Source organism: Mus musculus, chromosome 11 (genome assembly GCF_000001635.26).
Source record: "Mus musculus strain C57BL/6J chromosome 11, GRCm38.p6 C57BL/6J".
NCBI classification, from domain to species: domain Eukaryota; kingdom Metazoa; phylum Chordata; class Mammalia; order Rodentia; family Muridae; genus Mus; species Mus musculus.
In genome coordinates this window covers 99,974,876-99,993,994 of record NC_000077.6, presented here as the reverse complement: position 1 = coordinate 99,993,994, position 19,119 = coordinate 99,974,876, and the positions used below count along the sequence as shown (strand labels likewise).

The 19,119-nt window shown below is 46.5% G+C and overlaps 3 protein-coding genes across 3 annotated transcripts; all 3 read left to right on the top strand.

Annotated features, from left to right (window-relative positions):
• On the top strand, window positions 1-763 carry Krtap17-1 (keratin associated protein 17-1). The gene has a single exon (NM_001099774.2). The coding sequence runs from the start codon at window positions 56-58 to the stop codon at window positions 383-385; it is 330 nt and encodes a 109-aa protein (NP_001093244.1). The 5' UTR covers window positions 1-55; the 3' UTR covers window positions 386-763.
• A 6,638-nt stretch (window positions 764-7,401) lies between these two features.
• Krtap16-1 (keratin associated protein 16-1) lies at window positions 7,402-9,292 on the top strand. Its single transcript, NM_001256057.1, has one exon. It carries the CDS (start codon window positions 7,419-7,421, stop codon window positions 8,925-8,927), a length of 1,509 nt encoding a protein of 502 aa, NP_001242986.1. The 5' UTR covers window positions 7,402-7,418; the 3' UTR covers window positions 8,928-9,292.
• Window positions 9,293-14,894: 5,602 nt separating this feature from the next.
• On the top strand, window positions 14,895-15,970 carry Krtap29-1 (keratin associated protein 29-1). Its single transcript, NM_001378510.1, has one exon. It carries the CDS (start codon window positions 14,942-14,944, stop codon window positions 15,968-15,970), a length of 1,029 nt encoding a protein of 342 aa, NP_001365439.1. The 5' UTR covers window positions 14,895-14,941.
• Window positions 15,971-19,119: the final 3,149 nt, after the last annotated feature.

Below are 19,119 nucleotides of genomic sequence, written 5' to 3'. Positions count from 1 at the left end.
AGACCTAGGGGAAGCTCGGCCGCGTTCCTGACCTGAGACCTGACCGGCTGGGACCATGGGATGCTGCCCGGGAGACTGCCTCAATTGCTGCTCCCAGGAACAGGACTGCTGTGAGGAGTGTTGCTGCCAGCAGGGCTGCTGCGGCTGCTGTGGCTGTTGTGGCTCCTGCTGTGGCTGCGGAGGTTCTAGCTGCGGAGGAGGCTGCTGCGGGTCTGGCTGCGGGGGATGCGGAGGCTGCGGGTCTAGCTGCTGCGGATCTGGCTGCGGAGGAGGCTGCGGGGGCTGTGGAGGCGGCTGCTGTGGCGGCTCCGGATGCTGCGGTGGTGGCGGCGGGTGCTGTGGTCCAGTGTGCTGTCAGCCCACACCTGTGTGTGAGACAAAATGAAGACCTTCCCCCCTCTAACTGAGACAGTGTTGGGGACAGCCTCCGTCCAGTCCACTCCAGATGGAGACCTCCTCATCTCCTGACTCGTTTGCACCTCCAAGACAGCGACATGCCTCTCCTGTTATTTCTGATAGGAGAGCTTGCCCTGGGGTCTAAGGCACTCAGGGCCAAAGAGCCATTTCCTGGCAAGAAATTAAAAGCTGGGTTCCAATGAGGTGGTCACCAAGTTCAATGTTCCTGACTTCATTTACATGAAGTTACACGCCTCGCAGCTATGAGGCATTCTCTTACTCTTTGGACCTCTTGGTCCATCCCAGTTTTCTGCTCCTTTGAAACTTTGTCAATCTTTTAATAAATTCAAGCATGCTGGCTACCCTATCCGTCCTCTTGCCTCTTTCTTTAACCCTCCTAGAGATTACTAGAAAGATTTACTTTAGCATCCAACTAGGGACAGCATAGTATTTGCTGATCTCCTGCAGCAGAGTCCCGGAAGGTTCCAGCCCCCACTGAAACATAAAGGGTGCTGTAGGGACGTGGCCTGGGGGGGTGTGTGTCTGTGTTTTTAATACGAACTTAGGTAATTCTCTACATGGAGGGTTGGAGGTTGTACAGATTGTAGACAGACTGTAGACAGAAGCTGCTGAGTGCAGTGTGAGAGTCGCTTAGGGAGGCTTTGACAATACCTGGGTGCCACCACTGGCTGTGGTATCCATCAGTTCTAGGACCTGGGGTGCCTGAGGGTCATATTTCTGAAAGCTTCAAGGTAGGCTGACTCTAGGTGTGTCTCATCATGCTCAGGGTGAATGCCTACTTTCTGTACTGTGCTTCTAGGATGCTTGGCCTGAACCCTGTGGCAGAGTCAGAGGAGGCAAAGGAACGTTAATGACTTTTCTTCGATGCTAGAGATTGAATTTAGTGCTTCAAAGGCATGCTAGGCAGACTCCCTACCACGAGGCTGAATTCTCAGGTCTCCGTTTACTTTTTATTGTGAGATAGGGTCTCAGTCAGTTGCCCCAGCTGGCCTTAAATTTAGAATCCTCCTGCCTCAGCCTTCCATGTAGCTGGCATCATAAACCCATCCCAGGTTGGTTGTGAATGGCGGGGATTTCTGCGGCCAGACCGTGAATGCTCAGTTTCTGAGGATGTTTGTGTTGGTACAATTCCCCTCTAGCCTCGTGTTCTGGTCTTGCTATTTTGGCTAGTGTTGTTTTTTATTTGTTGTCTTTGTTTTGTTTTTGTTTGGTTTTGTATTGGACCTAGCCGCAGTTACTGTACTCAGAGGAAGAAAAGGGGCACGTGTACAGATCAAGGCTAGCTGGGAAATGAAGACTCATATAAGAGTGGATTAATCCCTAGTTAGGAATGATTTTAAGTGACACATGGGTTAAAATTAATAAAATCTGTTCTTGCACTAAGGGAACAGTATCTATTTTTACTTTTACAGAGCAATGACCGGGTCCCACTACATAGCCCCAGTTAGCCTGGAACTCCCTATATAGGTTATATAGGCCTTTAACTCACCTGCCTCCCTCTGCCTCCTTAATGCTGGGGTTAAAAGCATGCACAACGATTCCTGGCAAGAAATCTATCTATCTATCTATCTATCTATCTATCTATCTATCTATCTATCTATCTATCTATCACAAATAATATAAAGATTATATTATATGTCATATATATTATATATAAGCTACATATAATATATAAAGGATATATTAGATCTGGATATATATTATATTAAACACACATAACATATAAAAAGGATATATTATTTATAAAGGACATATGTTATATAAAAGATATATTTATAGACTATATAATATATATAAAGAATATATATTATATATCTGACTATAAGCAGAGCAATGACTCTTTTTTTGAAAAAAGATTTATTTCTTTATTATATGTAAGTACACTGTAGCGGTCTTCAGACACTTTTTCTCTCTCTGGCCCTGCTCCTTCCAGCCCGCAATGATTCTTAAAAGGATGCAAACTATAGGGACATAGACAGGAGAAAGAGCCAGTGGAATGTTCAGGTGTTCTCACTGACACATATCTCAGGAGGCCCTCATGAGCATAGTCACAAGCACAAGTGGGAGGCTGCTTTTGCTTCTACGATAATGCCTTTAAACGTTTTCTGTTTCATTTAAACACCCTCAAAAAGTGTATTCTTTAAGATTTTCATAAACTTTTATAGGTCAATATATTTTACGGCTATGCGATTGACATGTAATTAAATGCTACCATTTTTACCAGTCCGATGAGACCTGAGCATTACACATTCTGTCTTTGAGGTATCATGGCTACATGCAGATCACAGAAGGCTTCACCACCTTCTCAATTCCCTGTTCTGTTCTTTCAGTAGTTAATCCTCCCAGTCCCTGGCAGCTATCAGCTCCTTATAGTCTGAGGCACTCTGCCATGTCTAGAATTTCATTAAGATAGAAACCATGCAGTGTGAATTCCTCTCATTCAGTGTAACAGCTTTGATATTCATTCACATTACTGCCCACATCAAGTTTCTCTCTCTCTCTCTCTCTCTCTCTCTCTCTCTCTCTCTCTCTCTCCCTCTCGCTCTGTGTGTGTGTGTGTGTGTGTGTGTAAGCATGCACATCATGTTCCTGTGTATGACCACGCATGTGCATCTGGGTGCGTGTATGTGCACAGGATCAGAGGTCAGCCTTGGATATGCCTCTTGGGCACTGTTCATCTGTTCCCCTTTGAGTTAGGGTCTCTCTCAGTGATCAAGTAGGTAGGCAGGCTGGCCAGTGAGCTCCAGCGTTCCACTTGCCTCTACTTTGTTAGCTCTGGGATGGATTACAAGGACTTGTTGCCATGGCAACATTCTTTTATAAAACCATGGGCCTTGAGAATCAAACTCAGGTACAACGAGTACTTTATTGAGTCAGTTCCTCAACCCTAGGTTGTTGTTGACTAGTATTTCATTATATTGATAGATGATATTAAAAATCCATCCATTAAATGAAGGGCACTTGCATGGCTTATAATTTTTCATCATTGAGAATAAAGCTTTCAGCAACATTAATGTGCAAGTTTTCATAGAAACATATTTTCATTCATTTCGGAAAATACATAGGAATGATCTTTCTAGGGAAATGGCAATTGGATGCTTCTGCTATTATGCTTTCAATTGGGGGTTCTGTTATAAAATGTTGGTAGTAGTATGTCTTGCTTTCAGAGGATATGAGATTCCGCTTGCTCTGTTCTCATTTCAGACTCCAATTATTTCAGTTACTTTTTACTCTGGATATAGCTGGTCTCTTCAAAGGAGCCTTTTTAATTACCAGAACAAACCCTGAAGAACAAACCTTGAGCATCCTGCCAAGGATGAGACAATGGGACAAGCCTGCCAACAGACCAATTGCTGTGTGTCTGTGATTCAGAGCAGCTGATCAATCCATTGCTCATGGCCATGTCATCCGGATGCATGAGTGGAGGTAGTGATTTCTTCGAGTTCCCAACAAAGGTTGCCCTTCTTAGCTATTCATATAGGTCCTCATTAGTCCATTCGATAAATAGTAATTGCATGCTGCCTATGTATCAGTCTTGACTCTGGGTACCAGGTATGCAAGCACTGAATAGACTAAGTCCTTGACCTTATGGCGCCTGGATGGTGCTGAGAGGAGAGCAGTGCTTTAAAGATGAGTCACGTAGGAATGGCCCACACAGTTAGAAGAGCTGCCACTTCATTTAGCTGGGGAGGGTTCTGGGAGGAGATAACACCACAGTATAAAGGACAATGCCCTGTCAGCTCTCATCAGAGTTTATGAGGGCTCTCCTTTGAGGGAGTTATCAACAACTACAACTCTATCACTAGCTTAGCCGAGGAAGGGAAGCAGAGGGAGAGGATCTATGAGTGATAGGGAGTTGATGGGCTCTCCACTGCTCCCTCTTCGAGGCTGTTGGAAGGCATCCCTTCCCCATAGCTGAGAAGGCATATCTCAAAGAATGGTGGTCCTTTCTAGTCACAACCATGGGCACTTCTTCTGCCTTAAAACGTCTCCTACTGCTCTAACCCAAAGAGCTGCCAGGTCTAGGTTGTCACTAGGAGGCTTTTGAGTAATTGGCCAGTCTTCTTATGGTCTGTCTACCTTTAAACTTGCCCTCTTTCTCCCATCTCCATAGGCAAAGGTTTATAAAATCACAAACTCATTACATCCTTGCTTAAACCGCCAAGTATCATTATTAAATCTAACAACTTCTATAGATTGGTGCAGAAGTCACTGCTCTGGTTCCAATACTGTCTCTTCCTGTCTCCTGTGCTCTTCTTCCTGACTGTATCAATTGTATTAGCTGTCAAATGATTTCCAGAATGTATCCTGCCCCTGTGCCTTTGGTTTCCACAGACTGAGCTTTTTCATCATCCCGGGAGGAATCTATTGACCATCTTATTTATGACTTGAGAAAGCCTTCCTCCCTTCCTAAACCCCATATGAATATTTCTCCCAGTACCCTCAAAGTGCTTGCAAATCTCTTATCACAATCATCATAATGTCACAATTGCTCACCGGTGTGCACACCTCTTTTTTTTAACCTGTACATTGTGACTGAAATTGCTGGCCATTCTTTTTGTATCCCTCTTGCTGGTCCCAGTGCTGTCCTGGTTGATGGATAAGACAAAGAGAAGCCGAGCGAGAGTTATATACATTAGTGCATGAAGGGGGGGGGGTGAATGATGGCGGCCAACGCTCAACTTTTCAGGGGAGGTAAACTACGCCCAGGCTGAAAGCACAGGCAAGAATGGCCTTTCATTGGACAAGAAGGCCTAGTTTTGTTGTCTGGAAACCTGTGGTTCACTACTCATCTCATCTCAGAAAGCAGCAAAAAAGGAGTCTTACTCACAGCACCTTAGGGACCAATCTGGGAAACCACCTTTTCTCTTTTCACTTCATGAATCCTGGAAATACCTTCAAATGGCTTCATATTTGCTCTTTCTGTAAGCAGCCTGGGAAGATGGTTCACTACTCTCTTCACCCAGTACACCCTACAAAAATTATGCAAATCAAGAGATTCAAAGCTTCAAGTTCACCTTAAGCATACCCATGAAACTGCCCCAGCCATCAAGGCTCTGCATATCTGAAAAGCCACCAAGTATTTGAAAGATGTCACTATAACAATGCATGTGCTGTTCCAGCGGTATAATGGTGGACTTGGTAGTGTGTCCAGGCCAAACAGTGGGGCTGGACACAGCGTCAGTAGCCAAAAATAGTGTTGAATTTTTGCTGCGCATGCTTAAAAATGCAGAGAGTAATGCCACACTTAAGGGTTTAGATATAGATTCTCTAGTCACTGAACACACCCAGCAACAAAGCACCTGAGATTTCCCGAAAAATTTACAGAGCTCCCCAGAACACATCGAGATGATCCTCACTGTAAAGGAACAGATGTTCCAAAGCCAGAAGAGGAGTTTGCACAGAAGAAAAATATATCCTAGAAAAGTACTGAAGAGACAAAAATGCAGATGCTAGAGGGGTGAGGTGTGAGTGAGTGGGGGAGCACCTTCTTAGAAGCGAAGGGGAGGGCCGTGGGGTGGGAGGATCATGGAGGGAGACCAGAAAGGGGGATACCATTTGGAATGTAGATGAGTAAAATAATTAAAAAAAATTTTAAAAATTAATATTTTACACTTCTTTATTTTGTGTGTGTGTGTGTGGGGGGGGCATGGCCTATGTATGGGTGCCAGAGGACAATTTGCAGGAGTTGGTTCTCTTCTTCTGTCACTTGAGTCCCAGGATTGAACTCAGGTTGTCAGGCTTGGTGGTGGTCACCTTGACTCATTAAGCCATCTTACTTAAGTAAGTAAGCCAACTTACTTACATCCTGGTGTTTACCTTCTAAGTGCTCTCAAAAATCTCTCAAAATGGGTCTGTCCTGTGTGGAAGGTGAAACAGCCAGGCTCTTCAGCATGGTCATCCCCTATTGCCTGCCCCACATTGGAAATGGGTACAAGTGTCGTGCCAGCCTTGGTGACAAGGAGTCTCTGAAGACTCACTGAATGCTTGGGATAGACACGGAAGGAAAAGATGGCAAAGTGGAGAAACTGTGTCAAGCACTTCCTAGGGACAGATGGAACAAATATTCTTGAGTGGTGCAGCCAATAGAACAGGATGGAGGGTGGCATCCCTGGGCCTATTACACAAGACATTGATGATGTCTACAGGACAAAGTACGTGTCACTGAGCCTGATGACCTGAGTTCACTCCCCAGGATCCACATGGCAAAGAACTGACTCCTGAATTGTCCTATTCCTTTCACAGATGTGCATGGCACATACATGTACCTGCACTCATATACTTATACACAGTAAATAAATGCAATATGTTCTTTTCTTAAAGGAGGTTCAGTTTGCCAAAAACCTACTGGTAGAGAGGGTGGGAGCAACCTCCAGCAAGCGACCTAACCTTTCTTATCCTCTACACTCAGTGCTCCATCTGTGACTGGGGAGAATAATCTGACCCACACAGGACGGTTGTGGGCTGTGGCCACTGACAGTTACAGTTTGGAAATCTCATCCACAACTGAGCTCCTTACTGTGTGTCTCTGTGGAGCTTCTCATGACAGTGCAGTCAGGTCTGCTCTTGACTTGTTTGCCCGCAGCACAGTAGGCAGTCATACTCATGTAGACATCTGCGCCTAGGCCAGGAGAAGAGGTGGAAGGGTGGATGGCAGCTAAATTATAGGCTCCTTTGTTCTTTCCTTCTTCAGGATGCTTGGGCGGAGAGCATCCATGGTGAAGGTGATGATGGATGCTCATCCCGGGACTACCTGTAGCTTTGAGGATTCCATATTTAGCATGCAAGTCAGTAAATAAACATCTTCTTTATGGGCAGACAAACAACTTCTAGATCAACACATGTTGGCATAATAAGATGTTCCTCCAGAAACAGGGCCCAAACAACAATGAGGAAAAGATGCAGGGGGCCCGCCAAACAGCATGCGCCAGTGAGGGAGTATAAAAGGGAGATACCACACTCAGGCAGCACTCACTCCAAGACAGAGAGCTATCTCCACCATGTCTGGCTGCTGTTGTTCTAGGAAATGCCCCTCCCTACCTGCCATCTCTCTCTGCTCTACTGAGGTGAGCTGTGGAGGGCCCGTCTGCCTACCCAGCTCCTGCCGGAGCCAGACGTGGCAGCTGGTGACTTGCGAGGACAGCTGTGGGTCATCCGGCTGTGGCTCACAATGCTGTCAGCCTTCGTGTTCCGTGAGCAGTTGCTGCCAGCCTGTGTGCTGCGAGGCTACCATTTGTGAGCCCTCTTGTTCTGTGAGCAGCTGTGCTCAACCTGTGTGCTGTGAGGCCACCATTTGTGAGCCTTCCTGCTCTATGGGCAGTTGCTGTCAACCTGTGTGCTGTGAGGCCACCATTTGTGAGCCTTCCTGCTCTGTGAGCACCTGTGCCCAACCTGTGTGCTGTGAGGCCACCATGTGCCAGCCTTCTTGTTCTGTGAGCAGCTGCCAGCCCGTGTGTTGTGAGACCTCATCCTGCCAGCCTGTCCTCTGCTTGCCTGCCACTTGCCAGCCAGTGATCTGCAAACCCTGCTGCTGCCAGCCAGTGATCTGTGAGCCCAGCTGCTGCTCAGCTGTCTGCGCTGTGCCTGCTTCCTGCCAACCAATGATCTGTGAGCCTGTGGTGTGTGAGCCTGCTTGCTGCCAGCCAGTGTGCCCGACACCTAGCTGCTGCCCATCTGTCTGCTCTGCAGCCAGTAGCTGCCAGCCAGTCGGCTGTGAAACCAGTCCCTGCGAGCCACCTTGCTCAGAGGCCAGTGCTTGTCAGCCATCTGCCTGTATGGCTCTGGTATGTGAGCCTGTTTGTCTCCGTCCTGTCTGCTGTGTCCAGGGCCCCTGTGAGCCACCATGTGTCTCTAGCAGCTGCCAAGACTCCTCATGCTGTGTCTCCAGCATCTGCCAACCTGTCTGCCCTGAGCCTAGTCCTTGCCTGCCATCGGTGTGTGTGCCTACCCCATGCCAACCTTCCTGCTACATAGTCAAACGATGCCGTTCTGTCAGCTGTGAGCCTATTTCCTGCCCATCTCCCTCCTGCCAACCTGCTTGCTGCCGTCCGGGCTCTTCGGCATCTGCCATCTGCCAACCAGCTTGCCCCCCTCGGACTTTCTATATACCTAGTTCCTGCAAGCCGCCTTGTAGTCCAGTTTCTTGCCGCCCCATTTGTCGCCCCATCTGTTCTGGACCCATCACCTTCAGGCAGCCATATGTGACATCCATCACTTACCGCCCAGCCTGCTACCGCTCCTGCTATTCCATACTACGCCGCCCGACCTGCCTAGCTTCTTACTCCTACCGTCCCGTCTGCTCCCGCCAGCCATGCACTGATTCTGACAACGATAAGTGTGATAGCAAAAAGCCAACTTCCAGTCAGCCTGACTGCGCTGACTCGACACCTGTCAAGACAGAGGTCTCAGATGAGACTCCCTGCCAGCCCTCTGAGATCAAACCTGCCAGCCCCATCACCCGTGAGGCTGCAGCCCCACAGCCTGCAGCCAGCAAGCCTGCTGACCGCTGAGCCAGCTCCAGCTCACCAATTCCTGCAACACAAGAGTCAAAAGCCAGAGAGAAACCAGGAAAGCTCCATGCACAGCTCATTACAACATAGCTAGAATCTTGTTCACTCAACACTGCCAGACACCACTTGCTTATGCTTCGGAGAACTCATCAAAAGTTCCAGCCTCCTAGTGGTCCCAGTGAAGACCTCCTGCACAGAGAAAGGGAAGTTGTCTTCTGTTGCCAGTACACTGAGAACTGCTTTGCCGCATCGTTGGGCTCTTGCCTACTCAAGATGCTTTCTGTCCTCATGTATTGTGTTCCTTGGGAGCACCTGCAGCGAGATATATTTAATCGTGCAATAAAAGTGGCTAAGTTGAAGTGGCACATGGTTCTTGCTTTTCTTGGGGAACCCTCCCCTGACCATCTATCCTTCCATCTGTCCCTCCTTTCTGTTCTTCCCTCCCTTCTTCCTTCTATTCTTCCATCTATCCCACTGCCCATTCTTTCCCTCTCCATTGCTCCCTCTCTCTTTCTCTCTCTCCCTTCTTCTATCCACCTCTCCCTTTTCAGTCTCTCCTTCCTTTAATTCACTCATTCCTCAATCTCTCCCTCCCTCCCTCCTTCCCTCCATCCCTCCCTCCCTCTTTCCCCCCATCCGTTATTCCTTCCATGTATGTTTCCTTCCCTTTCTCCTTCCCTTCTTTCTTCTTTCCTTCCTTCTCTCCTTTCCTCTACCTCCCATCTTTTTTCACTCCCTCTGCTTTTGAAAGCTGGAATTGTTCTCTCTTCTGCCATCGATTCTTCTCTCCGTCTTCACTCCCTCGTTCTCCTTCCCTCTCAAAGCTTCTCCTGTTCACTAGGTTCTTCTGATTCTTCACTCTTTGCTTTCTTCCTTCCCTTATTTCTTTCTATTCTTCCTCCCTTACTTCCCCTCTTCCTTCTCTGCTTGCCATCTTCCTTTCTGTTCTTCCCACCCCTCTTCCTTCTTTACTTCCCTCTCTTTCCTTTTAAAGTGTCTATTGTTATCACCACCAAGTCTTCCTTCTTTCCCCTTCCTTCTCTCTTTCCCTCCCTCCCCCTGCCTTCCTCCCTCTCTTTCTCTGTCTCCTTTTCCCTCCTTCCCTTCCTTTCCTCCCTTCTTCCTTTTTCTTTCCCTTCATTTTAAACTTTTCTCCTTCTCCTTTCCCATCCCTCCATCACTTCCTCTCTATTCCCTCTCTCCTATCCTCCTTGTTCTTATTTCTTTCTATCCCTTCATCTTTCCTCCCTCCTTTTCTCCCTCCTCTCTTCCCTCCTTTCTACTCATCCTTCTAATCATGCATCTAGCTAGACAACCAGTGGTGCTTATAGAATAGCTGCTAGATAAGTGACATGGATGGTGTTATGCTCTAGAGTCTCAGTTCCCAGTCTTCAGGGAAATCACCCTATGTTGTGGTGACTCATATCAATAAGACGGTTACTATATTCTTTTATGCAAAGCAGAGAGCTCCAATCCTTTGGTACAAGTAAGAATTAACCAGGTGCTCTCTAGGAAGGAGATTTACAGACAGATGAGCAGGGCTGGGAGCCAACTGTCCACTAGGTGATGCTTGGGCAGAGGTGTCCTTAGAGGGAAGGTGAGCCCTGACAGTGGGTAGCAGGCAATGTTCTTCCCACAGAGGGCCTTGTGTGCTAGATAGATGCTTGGTTTGGTGAAAAGCTTATGTGAAGTCCTGAGGGGCTATTTGCAGGGCAGGGTCGTGAAGGAAATGGGTTTTGAAAAGTCTCTCTGGCCTTGACATGGAAAATTCAATGGGAAGACATGGGCCTGGATGTAGAGAAATGGAAGGAAACAAATGTCTCTGGAGGTCAACGATGAATGAGAACAACAAATGGGAGTCTTGCTTGTAGTAAGGAGGTTGGGCAATGGGGAATCTTGTAGGAGAGTGTTGTTTTCTGAGCCCCACAGACACTTGCTATCTAAACATTGCTTCCTACATCTGAAGCACATAAGCTCTTTAGTCACATCCTTACTTCACAGAATGAAGGGTCTCTCCTGTCCTCCAGGTCTAACACGAACAATCATAACCACAGAAGAGGATAGACTAGGGCTTCTCAGCTTTGTCACCACCGACATTTGAATGGGACAGTCATTGGCTGAGGAGCCTTGGAGATCATCAAGCAGAATTCCTGGTCTCTACCAGCCAGGCATTGCCAGACGCCCTGCGGGAATCGTGAAGCCAGCCACTGGAGAATCAGATTATGCAACGGCAGAGGGAGAAAGTCAATAGCGAAACTTACCTGCACGTGGGTGTTGGTTGGAGTCACTGTCACCACAGGACATTAGGATTGAATCTATCTCCTTCAGACGAGGAGTTAGCCAGGGTTCCCATTCTCAGTGCCAGGTTCTAGACTTAGTGTTTCATGTGAATCATTTTTATTCTTCAAGTTAAGATTTCTTCCTGCCCTGTTCTCTTCTCTGTGTGAGATAAAACATCTGAGGGTCAATCAAGCCAAGTGCCAATGAAGAGGCATATAAAATGCGGTTTAATTAACACAAGAAAGTATTATTTTGAAGTGAAAAAAAAGGTTGGATAGCCGTAACAACATGGGCGAGCCCTAATAATGATGTTGATTGATTTAAATAATTCCTAGAAGTTGATATTTATATTTAAAGTATAAAAACAACCCATATATATACACATATATGGATATACATGCACATATAAATATACAGATACAAATCTATATGTAGCTATATCTATATATCTATATATCTTACATGAAATAAATACACACACACACAGGGTAGTTACAGTTAGTAAGTAACATAAATTGTTTAAACACGAAGCTGTGTCCAAAGTCTGTTTTTTTAAATATTTAAAATATTTAAATATTATTAAATATCACTATACTAGATTAAGAGAGAGTGAGAGAGAGAAAGAACCAGAGAATGTATACTGTATATATCCGTATGTATCTCTGTATGTGTGAGTGTGTGAGTGTGTGTATGTGTGTGTGTATGAGCATGAGTGTGCACAGGTGTGAGTTTGATCTGTAGCCAGAGGAGGACTTCAGTTTTCCTGCTGGATCACTCTCTGACGTGTTTCCCTGGTGCAGGGCCTTTCAATGAATCTAGGTAGGGTGGTGACCACCAAACGCTAGTGAGCCTTGTGTCTCAAACTCTAACAATATTGAGGTCAAGGGACCCATGACTGGCTTTTTAATGTGGTATCTGAACTCTGGTCTTCATGGTTGTATAGCAAGCGCTCGAAATGCTGAGTCCTGTCTCCCGCCCCATGACTGTATCTCTTGCTGTAGTCACGCAATGCCTTGGAATGATGTTGCAGGTGTCTTCAGAGCCTTTAATCACATTAAGTTGATAGAAAATATTTTTTTCTCAACTGGGGTATTTTATTTTTCAAGAAAAAAAAAGTAAAAGCAAAATCAGTTGGAGAAAAACAGACAAGAAATGAAGCTTTCTGTTGATGTGGGAGGGGTGGCCCGGCACGGAATTTCAGTTTTCAAACTCAAATTGATGTCCTATTTCAAGTATTTGTATGTTTCTTATTCTGGTTGACTTCTTTGGTGAGATTAAATATCTCTCTCTCGGGGGATAAAGAACTTTGGGGTAAACATATCAGAATTATAGGGGTGTGCAATTGTGGGGCATTGGGCTGGGCACAGACAGCCTGGTCTCCAGGTGAGCAAAGGTCTGGAATGCCAGGGACCCGATGGGTGGTGATTTCCACCTACATGGGACGGAAGGTGTTCGGTCATGTCTCCTGGGCCCCTGGCTCCTGTTGAAGTTACTGCTCCCACAGCCCCCTCAGGAGAGGTGTGTAGCTATCAGTCAGTCGGAGCAGCACCAAGCCTTCCCACATGCAAATAAAGTTTCCCTCAAACTCTCAGTTCAAGCCAATGAGAGGCACCTGCTGTCGAACCCTGAATCACCCCCAACACTGTATAAATCCTATCCAGGGAGTTAAAGGTGTGCGAGAATTACTCCGTCATCTGAGTCTTTTGTTCCAGGAGCTGTAACACTTGGGAAGAGATCTTCTTTTCCGAAGTGCCACCTGAAGTCCTGCCACACTCCTCACTGGATAGTTGGCTTCTTGTTGGCCCAGCCCAACCTGACGCAGAGTGGCCAAGTTAAGGAGTGACCTGGAAGGCACGGCAGAGACTTCTTCTCCCTGCCTGCACTCACTTCCCTTCGCTGGAACCTTCTCACCAAGCCTGGCCAGAGATCTCCGCGGAAAACCTCTGGTACCCAGGCCCACACGCCATGGCTGCAGTTTTAAAGATGACAGAATGAGAGTGTGAGGAGGAGGGAGCCAGGAGCCATCCACAGCATGATGGAAAGACAGTGGTAGAGAAGGAAGGGCTCTTTAATGACCAGGGAGAGTGCCTGCCAGGCGTGGCTCTCCCCAGGAGTTTGTCTTCTTTCAGAACAGGGGTAGAAGAGAGAGCCAAAGAGACAAGACTCCACAGCTGCTCCCTTGCCTAGTCCCTTCCAGAATCTCCAGCTATTTCATCTGTTTCGGAAGCAGCTGAGTTAACCCAAGAAACATCAAGGCACCTTAGGATGTCCTGGTACTTTGAAGATGTAGGTAATGAGCCATCCTGTTCCACCGAATGAGCTGCAAATCCAGGCAGCCCTGCCTGCCGATCCACACCAGCATCCTTCCATTCCATCGCAAGTCTTAGCAGGAACCAGGCCAGGACATGCACTTGCGTGGGATGCTGGAATCAGTCGGTGGTGCAGCCGCCCACTTGAGCCCAGAGGAAAAAGAGACAGGTCCAGAGAGAGCATCACAAAGTCTTCTTGTAAGAGATTGCTTGAACTTTAAAATACTTTGCAGAGATGACCTAGTATTTCTGGCTGTTGAAGTTTTATATTTGTGAGATTCGTAAGCTGTTGATCACCATTTTGTGAGTTTAATACTCCTTCATGAAATATTTGAAGGTTTGTTTTACTTCCCCAGAATTTTTTGAGAAGTTTCTCATACCTTGGTGCAGGCTGAACTGGGGCTCACTATGCAGCCCACACTGGGCTTGAACTTACAGCGATCCTTCTGCCTCAGCTTCCCAAATATCAGAATTAGAAGGGTAAGCCACTATGCTTGACTAAATGTTTATATTTTAAATTTCCCAATGATAAGATCATCGTTGGGTGTATTACTAAGTAGAGGTAAACATCCAACTCCTTTGATCCAGCTAACGTCACACTGCACGGGGGAGATGATCCCCGACACAGGGCCTGGACATGCTGCTTATGGGCCAGCCCTGCTGTGTGAATGTCATCCAACCTCTCTGTACCTGCTCCTAGTGCTCTCTCTCTGTACCTCCTCGGGAGATCCAAATGAGCAGAGATTTTGGGACCGATGGCTCTGGATTCGAATTTTGTTTTTTATCATAATTTAAACTTTGAGTTTGTCTTGTTACTTTTAAAATAGGGATGTCAGCCATACTTCCTAGCTAAGGTCATTTCAAGGATGGTAGCTGTGCTAAGGGAGGTCATTACAGCTGTTAATTGTTGGCAGCAACTCCGGAGTTAAGTTCAAAATGCTGATGTGAAGATTCTAGGGAGAGGGGGACACGCATAAACATTCTTGCGGTCCACAGACTAGTTTTCTGTTCTTCATTTTTGATATCACACCTTCTCTTTGAATACTGTCAGCACTCCACCGCATCTGATGGCACAGAACTGCGTCCTGGAGGAAGAGCGGCTTCCTCTTGGAGGAGGCCTCCTGATGAGAGGGTACTGAGGAAAAGCTTGCTTTGGTGAGGCTGAGGAACAACCTGTAAAAGAGACAGCTCATCCCAGAGTGCATCCAAATTCGGCAAAGAAAACTCCCAGTGGCGGCCTCGTCCAGGGCTCCTAAAGCCCTCACCTGATGTTTATATGTAAATGAATAAGAATACCAACAAGGAAAGATGCTGTAGGCAGGGCCAACAACACCCCAGGGAAGGACTATAAAATCCCCTTGGAATCAGATGCCTTTTTCAAACGGATGGTTCTTGCAGACTCCCAGCCTGGCTAGTAGGAACACCATGGCAGACAGCTGTTGCCCTGAAAACCCCACAGCTGTTCCAACTGTGCCCACCATCTCTACATGCTCCAATGGTGGCAGCATTAGAAATGCTATCCGTTTACCCAGTTCCTGCCGGTGTAGGACATGGCAACTGGTTACACATCAAGAAAACCGTCAAGGACCCGACAGTGTCCCAGTTAGCTCTGAACCTGTTTCTTGTCCATCCACCTGCTTCCCAGAAACTCCCTGTGTGGGTTTTATTTGCCAACCCATAGGTTCACACATGGCCTGCTGTGCATCTGACACTGGTGGGAGTCCTCATCCTGCTGCTTCATGCCAGCCCTCCTGTCTGGAATCTGCTGGTTGTCACACGATGTGCTACGAGAACAGCTCCTGCCACCAGAGCTCCGGCCAGGGATCTGCCTGCACATCTGGGTCATGCCAGACAGCATGTGGCCCATCAGCGTCCTGTGATGACAGATCCTGCCAGCCATCCTGCTCTGAAGCAACATCCTATGCTGAGACCCCGTGTCTACCAGCTGGCTGTGAGGCTGGCTCGTGCCAACCAACCAGCTGCCAAGGCGGGTCACATCAACCCACCAGAGGTGAAGGTCAGCTCTGTCAGTCAGTTTATTACCAACCTATCTGCTATGTTCTTAAGTCCTGCCAGTCAACTCCCTGCATGTCTGTCTCCTGCCAGCCATTAACTTGTATGTGCTTTTGCAGTCAAACTTGCTGTGTGCCCCCCACTTGCCAGCCACTTCACTGTCAAACAACGCCTATAATCTCCTTCATCTGCCAGCCTGTGGCTCCCTGCCAGTCCCCCTGTTTTTTAAAGAGCAGCAGTAAATCAGCTTCGTGTGTTATGATTTCTGGCCAACAGATTTGTGGTGGACCCACTCCCGATCAGAGTGGCTGCCAATCTCCTTCCTGCCATCCCCCTTGCTGTGTGACTGGTTTAGGTCAACCTTCCAGCAGTGGGCCTGGTTGCTGTCCACCAACCTCTCCAGACATATGCCAAGCGGGCACCTATGGACCCACTTCTTGACAACCTAGCTGTGAGTGCAGCCTCCCCAAGGCCAAACTTCATGATGGAACTCTGCTCATAACTCTTCTGAGGGTGTGCTATAGTCCTCAAGTATGGAGCCACCGATGGGTGCCTGCCTCCAGCTCTGCACAGACATTGCCTCCAGACCTGTACAGGCATCGCCTCCTCTCTGGTTTTCCTGGAGTTCAGACTCACATTCTCTCCAAGTGCTGAGGAGAGGACTTGTCAGCTCTGAGGAGATCTTACCCAAGGGTGGCCTGTCAGCAGGCATGGTCTGCCTTTCCAGCATGCATTTCCTGATGTCAGTTCATTTCATGTCAGCAAAACCTTCTCTCCAATTCTCCTTTCTTTTGATTTTTTTTTTTTTTGGCCTGGTCTTTCTTTTCTGGAGATGCTTTTGCTGCCAGCGGCTAATAAAAATTTGAGTGGTTAAGTTTACCAAGTAAGACTTACAGACTGCTTTCATTTAGGTCACATTTAAACACACTGACCCGGAGCCCCCTGGTTGGAAAATCTGCATTAATCTACATGGGTAGCAGGTATCTGAAACTATAGATGCTCAAGCCGTGAGAAAGGACAAGTAGCTTGCTTATTTTTAACCTTCTTATCACCAAGAGCTCTTTGGAACTGAGTGGCCTTAGTTTCCTCATGATGAGTGGATTTGAAAAACCCGAAACAGAGATAATTCAGGAGAGCTATAGATGATTATAAACCTATGGACTGAGTGCAGAGCAGCATGCCTTTAACCCCAGTGCCCCGGAGACTGAGAGGACCATGAGCTCCAGGCTGCTCGGGGTATGTAAGGAGATCCCACTGCAACAATAGCTGAGAAGAGAAGGTCAGGGATGCATCAGAGTTGGTAACAAGCTTGTCTGGAATGCAGGAAGGCCAGGATTAGATTCCCAAGCTCTTCCTCAACTAGGCACGGTGGTGGTGCATACCTGCAATCCTAGCATCTGGGAGGAAAAACAGCAGCTGAAGGTCATCTTCAGATACACAATGAATTCTAGGCCAGCTTGGGCTACAGAGACCTCAGATCTAACCAAATCAAAGCAGATCAAACCTGACCACATATAAATATGTAAATACTCAAATCTGAGATATTGATCATGGAGGACAGCTTAAGGATATTCACCTAATAGTAATCACACATACCCTGCCCCGTCCCCTGAATCAGGGTTTCCCTGTGTAGCCACGGCTGTCCTGGAACTGGCTCTAAAGAGCAGGCTGGCCTCAAACTCAGAGATCTGCCTGCCCCTGTCTCTTGAGTAGTGGGGCTAAAGGCATGTACCATCTAAGGCCCTTTTTTTCCAATCAATTTATTTAATCGCCAATTAAAAATAAAACTAAAAATACTAAATGTGTTTTTTTATTGGTGCAAGATTCCTGATAGGTATACATTAACTAAACAAAGTCTTGTGCAGAAATGATACCCTACCCATGCAGATTTTGATTACACTTTGCTTATTGATGGAATATTTTAATTCAGAAAGTTTATACATAAAAAAGCTTTGAGTTTGACCAGGCATTGAATTGTAGTTCTGCTTTGTAGCATTGAAAAGCTTAGGCAGTCAGTGTTTCTCTCTCACAATGGCATTAGACAGAGAGACCTCTTCATTCAGAGCTACACAGTCACATCTGAGAGCTTCCTGCTACACACCCATTGAAATAGTCACCACTGTGGACTTCTTATGACTGCCCATCTTCTTGGCTATCATTTGTATTATAACTTGTAGCTGCCCTCTGGACACCCTGACAGTGAGCAACAGGTCTTCGTGAGAGTAGTGGCCTATACAATTACTGTAGTATTGAGGTAACTAAAATCTCATTTAAAAGAGTGAAAAATAGAGATTTAAAAAAAAAATCAAGTGCAGAAGAATACACTAGCAAACTACCCATGTTATCTAGCTATGGAAACATTAAGACCCTGAGTCAGATATCCTTATTCAATGTACATAGCCTAGAGGTCAGCCTGTAAAGTGTCTACAAAATACAAAGTTAGGATGACCAAGTCTGAGAAAGACGCTGTTATAAAAGTCAACCTGAGCTGGGTGTGGTGGTGCACACCTTTAATCCCAGCATGTGGGAGGCAGAGGCAGGCAGATTTCTGAGTTCAAGGCCAGCCTGGTCTACAAAGTGAATTCCAGGACAGCTAGAGCTATACAGAGAAAGCCTGTCTCGAAAAAAAGAAAAAAAGTCAACCTGGGAAGGTTACAGTTCTATTATTTAGCTGTACTGTAATAAATCAACCATTAATACATTTAAAGTTTAAAATTGAATACCAGTGCCCCAGAGCTGACCCTGTGCCACAGCTCTCCATATCCAAATCCCACCTGGAGAAAGCTGGTCTCCCAGGAGTGCTGAAACACCTGTGAGCACAGGTAAGACCACCACTTGTGCTCTGAGGGACCTGCCCAGAGCCCTCAGGACACTGGAACGGAAGAACAGACTGGAACAGGATTCTTCCAGTTTTCATCTGCACCTGGAGCTGACCCTATGCCACAGCTCTCTGTACTCAAATTCCTTCTAGAGAGAACTGGTCTCCCAGAAGTGCTGACACACAGGCTTACAGGAGGAACAAGCCACAGTCAGAGACAGCAAGATCAGCTAACACCAGAGATAACCAGATGGCGGGAGGCAAGTGCAAGAACATAAGCAACAGAAACCAAGGCTACTTAGAACCAGCTCTCCCATCACAGCAAGCCCTGGATACCCCAACATACCGGAAAAATAAGACTCTCATTTAAAATCACATCTCATGATGGTGATAGAGGACTTTAAGAAAGACATAAATAACTCCCTTAAAGAAATACAGGAGAACACAGGTGAACAGGTAACCCTTAAAGAGGAAACACAAAAATCCCTTAAAGAATTACAGGAAAACACAACCAAACAGGTGAAGGAACTAAACAAAACCATCCAGGATCTAAAAATGTAAATAAAGAAATCACAAAGGAAGACAACTCTGAAGATAGAAAACCTAGGAAAGAGATCAGAAGCCATAGATCACCAACATAATACAAGAGATAGAAGAGAGAATCTCAGGTACAGAAAATAAGATAGAAAACATTAACACAATAGTAAAAGAAATACAAAATGCAAAAAGCTCCTAACCCAAAACACCCAAGAAATCCAGGACACAATGAGAA

Excerpts from the sequence above, each read along its gene's own strand:
- Krtap17-1 (NM_001099774.2), top strand. The coding sequence starts at position 56 with ATGGGATGCTGCCCGGGAGACTGCCTCAATTGCTGCTCCCAGGAACAG.
- Krtap16-1 (NM_001256057.1), top strand. The coding sequence starts at position 7,419 with ATGTCTGGCTGCTGTTGTTCTAGGAAATGCCCCTCCCTACCTGCCATC.
- Krtap29-1 (NM_001378510.1), top strand. The coding sequence starts at position 14,942 with ATGGCAGACAGCTGTTGCCCTGAAAACCCCACAGCTGTTCCAACTGTG.